Source organism: Rhinichthys klamathensis, unplaced genomic scaffold (assembly GCF_029890125.1).
Source record: "Rhinichthys klamathensis goyatoka isolate OS25496 unplaced genomic scaffold, OSU_Roscu_1.1 h1tg000228l_1, whole genome shotgun sequence".
NCBI classification, from domain to species: Eukaryota; Metazoa; Chordata; class Actinopteri; order Cypriniformes; family Leuciscidae; genus Rhinichthys; species Rhinichthys klamathensis.
The window spans coordinates 2,245,001-2,253,149 of NW_026606752.1; the positions used below are offsets into that span (position 1 = coordinate 2,245,001).

The following is an 8,149-nucleotide window of genomic DNA, read 5'->3' on the forward strand; positions in this document are numbered from 1 at the left end:
AGATGGATGGATGGATGGATGGATAGATAGATAGATAGATAGATAGATAGATAGATAGATAGATAGATAGATAGATAGATAGATAGATAGATAGATAGATAGATAGATAGATAGATACAGACATATAAATAGATAGACAGACAGACAGACTTGACTGTATCCTACAAACCCCACGACCCTCCAGGTGTCCATTTCATACAAATAGTGCAAAATGTAGTTTCTGTGCTAGTAATAAAAAATTTTAACTGGTCATTTTTCTCAATTCACTCCCCTTTATTTTTCATGTAACAGAAATGGAATGAGAATACTCTATTTAATGGCTCAAGTTTAGTGATTCTCCTGCATTAAATCAGCCCGGCCTCTAAACGCAGACTACAACATCCATTCAGCATTTACTGGGACAGTACAAGCAGGACAGATCGTATGATATCCCATTATAACAGACCGCTATAATGTTCCCCGCATTATGTCAGGTCACATTGGGATCTGTTTGGCAGGAGTACAGCTGTTATACACACACAAACACACACACACAGGCTGCTCTGTGCATTGGGCCTTGTTCCTCCTGAAAGAGTATTCAACTATGGCACAAACATCTGTTCCTTTAACCTGAAAAACCCCTCAATGGTCTTCGTGCAAGCCACACTTCATCCCCCAGAGGACTGTGGGAAATGTGGGCACCAGGAGCCCGCCCGTGGCTCTTTCCTCTAAACGGCGCATGGACAGAAACGCTGTCAAAGCAGAGGCCGACCCCTGGAGACAGAAGAGCGGAGGAGAGGAGAGAGTGACGGTTGCCCGAGGGCTCCTTTCTTAGCGCCCATATTTTACATTTGACGCCTCAAAGACAGGAATTAGATGCGTTTAAGCACCGGACAAAGACGCAAAAAATATACGAGCTGCTGAGTGATCTCATTTCTTAAAGAGCTGCTTTTTGAAGTTGTGGCCGGCTACCTTTCAGAGTTCAGCGAGAGCGAGGTCTTTTATCTCCGCTGTGGTTCAGATGAGAATTTACTGCGCCGAGCGACCGCAGAGATACTGCGTGACATGATCATGTTGAATCATCGCTCTCAAAAGTCTGCTTAGTTTCAGGAACCGGATTCCTGACATACTGGATGGAGACACCAACAATAAATCAAACGACTTCATAAAATGATTAAGATTTGAGAGGAAGCCTGAAAACACTGTTTCGTTTCAAACATTTTGTGACATTTTTAAAACAAGATAAAACTGCCAATAAGGTTAGAAAAATAAACTTGACTGAAAATATAAAGTCTTCACATTTTTCGTCCTACTTGCATGCATCTTGTTTTAAGGATGTCTGGATATTTTTACTGGAAAACAAGGCAAAAATTCAGATTTTTTTTGCTGTGCAGGACATTAAGACAGACCTCACATACATATTCTAGTCTGGTGTAAATCAAAATGGTATTTTGGCAAAAGCATTGATTACAGTTGTACATTTTTAGAATATTTTTTTTCTTTTTTGAAGAATATGGTTTCATATTAACTCTTTCTTTTCCTTTCTCCCTGGAAGAAGTAAAAAAAAAAGTGTGTGTGGTCGTCTTCGTCCTCATGTGTTATTTATTCAGCTGGGATCGTCTTCCTGGTGTTTTAGTCGGCTCCCCATCTCCTCCCGAGCCTCCGTTTGATGAATATTTTAAACAGGAAAAATGAATTTAAAAAGGCGCTGTGAGTTGTGTCTCGTCTCCAGAGATGTGCGGATGGCACTTAGAGTGCAGTCGACTCCTCGCTCTGCCAGGCGGATCATAAGAGCTTCTGCCCAGCCGATGACCTCCGCTGCTTCTACAGCCACAACCACATCAGACAGACTCTTTATGGGTCATGAGGCCAAGCAGTAGACAAGGATGGCCAGAATCAGAACGTTAATGCATTGCTTACACTGTAGCATGCTAGTTTAAGCCCCATTATAAAGCTGTGAATTGAGAAAAATGATCAGAAAAACTTTCAAATTTCTTTGGATTCTATTTTGTTTTAAACTTTAGGGGAAAGAGCTTATTAGGTTTGTTGGTTATGTTGTGATGGACTTGCATTTGTTCTGTTTCAGAAAGTGTTCATGATGATATGAATAACTACATCAGTCAGTATTACAGTGAGCCAAGTAGCGGTAAGACTCTAAAGTTATTTATTTATGTTTTATTATATTTTGATTATATATGTTTACATTGATTCTTTTTGATTATACAATGTTCTATTATATAATTTTTTTTTTTTTTTGGTTTGATCTATGCATATAATTTTTGCATGTCAATTGCATATGCATTTACTGGCATACCGATTTCACCAAGTGCAACATGTTCCTGGATCAACATTTCAATCAACCAGTCAAATTTTTAGTTCATGTCAAGTTTAGGCTTACAACCAGGGTTAGTTGCTTCTATTTCAGTGTTATTCACCTATCATTTCCCTCTGATTTTAGGGATAAGTTTGAGGTAGGGATATGAGGGGCTTTTGCACCAGAGGAACCTTTTCATAGTTCCCAGAACTAATGGCGGAGGTACCCGTTCTTTGTGTTCACAGCGCAAGAACTGGGAATGATTTTAATTCTAGGAACTCCTTTGAAGTAGGAGCTCATTTAGTTCCCCCAAGAGTAGGGTCTAAACCAGCACAATAGGAACTACCAGTGACGTTAATATACACTGATTGGCCAAACGCATGCAAAACGCCAGCACCCGCCATTTAAAAAAAAAAGCTTTTATAGCCTATATATATTTACTCCACAAAACTAACTAACTAAAACAGTGATAGATGGACCTCTCAACCTTTACGCAATGGAGAAAATCCAATGCAACTTTGAAGAGACCAAGCGAAACATGTATTTCTGCTCAGTTAGCAACATTAGGCATCAACCACATGGCAAAAGCTATAATCCTTTTTGATATATTGTCTACTTTCTATGTATAACAGTTCTATCTAATAACGTACATGTATTAGACAGGACTGTTAAACAGATCGTAAACTAATGAAGACGGAGAAAGCGAGCGCTGTGTGCTCAGGCTCTGGCTTTCTTAGTGCCTTCAAAATAAATGTCCGCCACACTGTCAAAATAAAAGTCACAACATCAAGCGTGGTTTGTCACTTCAGAGTTGCTACTGGTGGTGAGAATGCAACCAGGAAAATGGCTCTAGGGGAACATTTAGTCCTCGAGGAACCGCCCTGGTGGCTAGTTCCTAGAACTAAGTTCCTATAACTACCTGGTGCGAAAGCCCCTGGTTAGGATTACATTTTTGGACAGGAATGTTGTCCCAGGATCAACAAAATATGTTGACCCAGGAACGTGTCTAACTCGGCAAAATCAGGACGTGCATTCACCTTTTCCTGCATGAATTGGATGCATGCATCCAAAGTAGTGCTCAACTGATTTTTTTCAATGGCCAGTGACAACATTTGAATGGCAATGTTGCTCATGAGCCGTAAAATGTTGAAATATACAGTATATATAATTATATAAACATAAGTATGCAAGAATATAATTTAAAAAGTTAAACGTGAGATAACTGAAACTAAACATTTGTACAAATTTGACTTGAAATTCAATTAACCGGCTCAATTAATATTGAAATGCCAAACGGTCTGGCTGATATATCAGTTGACCACTGTCAATGATGCTTAAATATTTAGGATGGCACTCATTCTCTAAGTTGTGCAATCTGTTGTACATACAGACATCGGAGTGCCCGACCCTGGTGCTCGTGTCATAACCACAGCAGCCATCGATGTCCACCTTCCCACCAACCCCAACCAGTTGCCGCCTTCCCTTGTCAGTGCAGACGGTCCAGGAAGTGGCCAAGAGCGCACGGTCAGCTCTGTAAGTGAAGCATCCAGCACGACCATGTCCCGGTCGAGCTGCAGCTTCACGGCCCGGCAGCACAGCATCAGCAGCCACACGCTGGGCTCCACAACTGACTGCAGCTCTACCGTACGGGAGGCCTCCACCTCCGACTACAGTGGCCAGCGCTGCTGCCCTCCTCCATACTGCAGCCCTTTGACCCTCGGGACGCAACCGGGCGTCCACGACCCCAGAGCGGTGGTCAAAGAGCTGCTCTCTTCCTTGTCCGAGGACTCCTGCCTAGCGCAGAAAGGCAGGGTGGACCCGGTCAACCTTAAATTGCCCAGTCCGGCAGGGTCAGTGAAGGCCAGTCCGGAACTGGAGCACAGGGTGAACATATACAACAGGAGAAACCAGGAAAGTCTGGGTGTATTCCAGACCAAGCCACTAATTCACCTGCAGGGGACCGAGCCATCTCTGGAGGAGAAGTACAGGCTTATGGAGCCGGCAGATACTCCACTGAGCCATATACCAGACACATAGAGCATGAAGTGTGGGACAGTAACCACCAACACCAGCTGAAGCAGCCTCTCTCTTGGCCTCTCTCTCTCTATATCACTTACTCATTGGCTGTGTCCGAAAACTGAAAATGGTGCCTTCACTGGCAGTATCTGAGGTAGGAAGGCATCAAGGCATATCCGATTCCAATGTTTGTGGAACTTCCGGTCTACTGAAAGAGTGTGACTAGACTAGACTAGTAGTTGCTGAATCAATGTAAATGACCCAGGACCAACACTACTGCTTCCTACAAAGTTTGATTACAAATCTGCTCCAACACACCTTCCTGTAGGTTTCAAATAATCCCAAAAAAAGATTTGTTTGGTTGGTTCTTTAGTGTTCGATGAGGGTTGGAGCTAAACCCTGCATGAAGGTAATTCTCCAGGAGCAAGATAGGACACCCCTGCTTCTTTTCCCCAGATTCATGTCCCGTCGTGTGGTGGAATGCACTGCACGACTTAAGATCTGAACAGATTTTAAAACGCTAAGGGCCAGATTTACTAGAAGCTTGCGTCAGCGCAAACCCTCTTTTGGCATTAAAAAAACTACTGTCCGGATTTACTAAAAACACGCAGTGAAAAATTAGCGCTGAAAAGGCGTGAACAGTTATTTTTGTGGCTGACCTTATTGCATATGCATTTGTTGGAGTTTTCCTTTCACATGCTAAATTTATGGGAGGAGAGTATTTAAATGAATCATACAAGGTGATTTACTAAGGTTTGCACTCGTCAATTTACTGGTATTTGCGCCATTATTTACCATCTTAAACCAGACGCTAATTTGCGCTGCTCTTGGTAGATTGTGTTGGTCATTATGGAAATTATCCAGCTGCATCTGTGTGATCTTTAATTTGCGCGTCGTCAGTCGATCACGCGCAGAACTTTCCACTCCCATCGGTGCTTTTATGGGATTGCGCTCTCACACTAATCTGTCCCTAAGTATCATTCACTTGGCTTTGTAAATATTTTCAGGAAAATAAACTCCACATCTCATATACTGAGGATCAAACTGATCACACACAAACGGACTTTCTGCAACTTGCTTTGACTACTCCAGAATGGAGATCGGGGGGGGGCAAATTGATTAGTTTCATGGCAGTTTGGGAAATGTAATTGTTCAAATACAATCTAAGTCTGAGTTGTCCAATTCACCTTTGGCTAAGCCCCGCCCCCCTTAGTTACTGTTGCTACGTCCGACAAACTTCATCTGGGCTCTGGTATCAACATGGCTTATGCTGTGACAGCTCTTCCTGCTGAAATTTTATCAAACTTTTATAAAGCAGCAAATAAAGTGTCCGATAGAAGTAGGCAAAAGCGGCTGCAATATACGTTCGAAGGCTATATTCACGACATACAGGTGAAACGCAAGGAACAACAAGGCATCCAAATAGAGACAAAAGCATACCGGTCGCAGTCAAAAAATGAACCACCGCATATCCTACTAATCGAGACGGAGGCTGGGACTAACAATATCAAGGAGCAACACTGTTCATGCAAAGCTGGGTAGGTCTCTGTTCACTTCTATAATCGTTATTACAAAGCAAACGGACTACGCGAGTATAACGTTGTATTTATTAGCAGCGTGTGCTAGACGACACTTGTCAGGGTTTGACTTCGGTTTTGGGAAGGGAAAAAAACGGACACCCCCCTCCAACGCGTATCTGTGTTACAAATGCCCCAGGCACAACGTTTAACCATATTTTTGATAAAACTACGACGGTAATAGCCTGCCGAGACCAAAAATATGTGACTCCTGTGTTAAAGTCAACAGAGCGCTGTGAAAAAGTGTCGGACCTCTGTGGGAGCTCGTTCTTGGCTGCGCTGTCAATCTACATTCTAGGGTGTGGCTTAGCCAAAGGCGAATTGTCCAGTGTCCAAGGTTCCTCAAATCTGGCCCCGTGTCAACTCTAATCAAATGCCACTTTTCCGTCAAGCTGAATGGTAAGGAACAGTTACAATTATATTTCCACTTGAGCTTGGTTTGGCACGGCACAATTACCAACTGTTCTTGTCCCGGGATTCTCAGCATGGTTAGCCAACCGTGCTGGTAGAATGTGTGTAGTGACGTCGCCACTCAGGATTGGTCACTTTGTCTGTTGCCTGTCTACCAGTTTCTCTGTACCTGGCCAAGCACGCTAAAGTAAACAAGTTAATAATAGAAATATCTGATCATCCTCCATAACGGGGTCGCTATTTACATCTCATACCATATGTAAACTTTTGTGTTACCAAGGTAATGACTGATGCATTTGTATTACATTCCATAGAGCCCCCGAATGGAAAAATGAAACCATATCCATACCGGCACGGATTGGAATGGTTAAGCAAGAAGAAAAGTGGCTAAAGACGCAAGCTAATCAAGGTCTTCAAAGTTACTAGAAAAAAACCCTAATAGGTCAGTTTGATCAGGGTTTGAGCGAAACTCTTGGTCTTCCAGGGCTGGATTTGAGGAACCCTGGGGAATTAGGGCGTATCTTCGTACAAACATTGAGTGACTGGGTAGGAGTTGTTTTTTGTTTCGGACACAGCCAATTTGTCTTTCTCTCTGTGTTGAACAGCACTATACTCCCAGGTTTCATGTTCTCAGAAAGGGGCACAGGAAGTGACATGAGTTTAATGCCCTCTGCTACCCACCTCATGCAATGTTTCTCCTTACAGATGCACATTTCTCTCTCTCTCTCTCTCCCTCTCCAACTCTGCAAGAGCACTCAAAGTGTGCCACTCCTGCCGAAATTGCACAACCTTCCAAGGAGTCAGGGAGAGGTACTTCGGGAGCCATCATTGGAAGATTCTTCAGGAATTTCAGTGTGTCTGTTGGGCGAGTGGTGTAGAAAACCAGCAAAGACACACTCTTTTAGACGGTAGACCAATGTCGGAGTGTGGCTGGAAGACTTATGTGTTCTCATTCAGGGTGGCGTGGGAGGGAGTTTTTATTTGTCGATTTGTTTATTTGTACGAAATGTAACTGACACACAATGTACAGTCCTTTTCCCCCCCAATGCTGCAGGGTTACATTTGATCCATGTTCAAATGTGTCAAGCTGTGTGATTCAGCCAAATTTCTTACCTTTGCCTTTCTTACATTACTGATGCTGATGTTTGTATTCAAATTCTATGCGAGGAAAAAAAAGTGCTAAACAAGTATTTTTAAAACCGAGAGAAAACGATAAGCGAACATTTCAGGTATACAGTATTAGAAGATTTTTATGAGAAATTATGGTTAGAATGTTGTCATAACCCCAAACCTTTACCCCCATCCCAATAGCATGAGCCTTTGAAAAGATCTATCTGCTTTCTGACTGAGGCAAATTAATCCTGTGTTATCGACAAGGGATTTTATAAACTGATAATGGGAGAGATTGTCAAGCAATTAAAAGTTGGTCAATTCAAACATCCAGCTTCATTTTGTTTGTATAGTTTGTTGTAGGAGAAAGGTGTTCTGTTTTGCAGAACAGAAAGCCAAAATATTCAATATACTAGTCATTTGTAAATAGGTAAAAGCAGAAGTATATTTATTGGATAGTTTTATTGTACATCCAAGGCCACATAGCTACCTTGTTCAAATACAATGTTAAAATACAGCAAATCACTTTCACCAATAGATTACAAGACCATCACAAGACAGCCAATCACAACTGCTGGATAATTGAGGTCAGTATGCAGCAGGGGTGTCCAGGATTAGCTGGTTTAGGTGTTTGATTAGGGTTAAAGGTAAACTCGGGAGCAGAATGTGACAACCCTGTATGAGTCTACAGCAACAATTATGTTAAAACAAGTTGTAAAACAGAAAACTTTCGAGCCCATGC

General features: G+C 42.3%; 1 protein-coding gene across 2 annotated transcripts in view; it reads left to right on the forward strand.

The window, feature by feature from the left end:
- Window positions 1-4,584, forward strand: part of tmem266 (transmembrane protein 266) — a 74,215-nt gene extending 69,631 nt beyond the window's left edge. For both annotated transcript variants that reach the window (XM_056264974.1, XM_056264973.1), the window contains 2 exons: window positions 2,066-2,125; window positions 3,684-4,584. In XM_056264974.1, coding sequence (XP_056120949.1) covers window positions 2,066-2,125; window positions 3,684-4,330 — 707 coding nt within the window. In that variant the 3' untranslated portion in view covers window positions 4,331-4,584. The remainder of the gene's footprint in view (window positions 1-2,065; window positions 2,126-3,683) is intronic.
- Window positions 4,585-8,149: the final 3,565 nt, after the last annotated feature.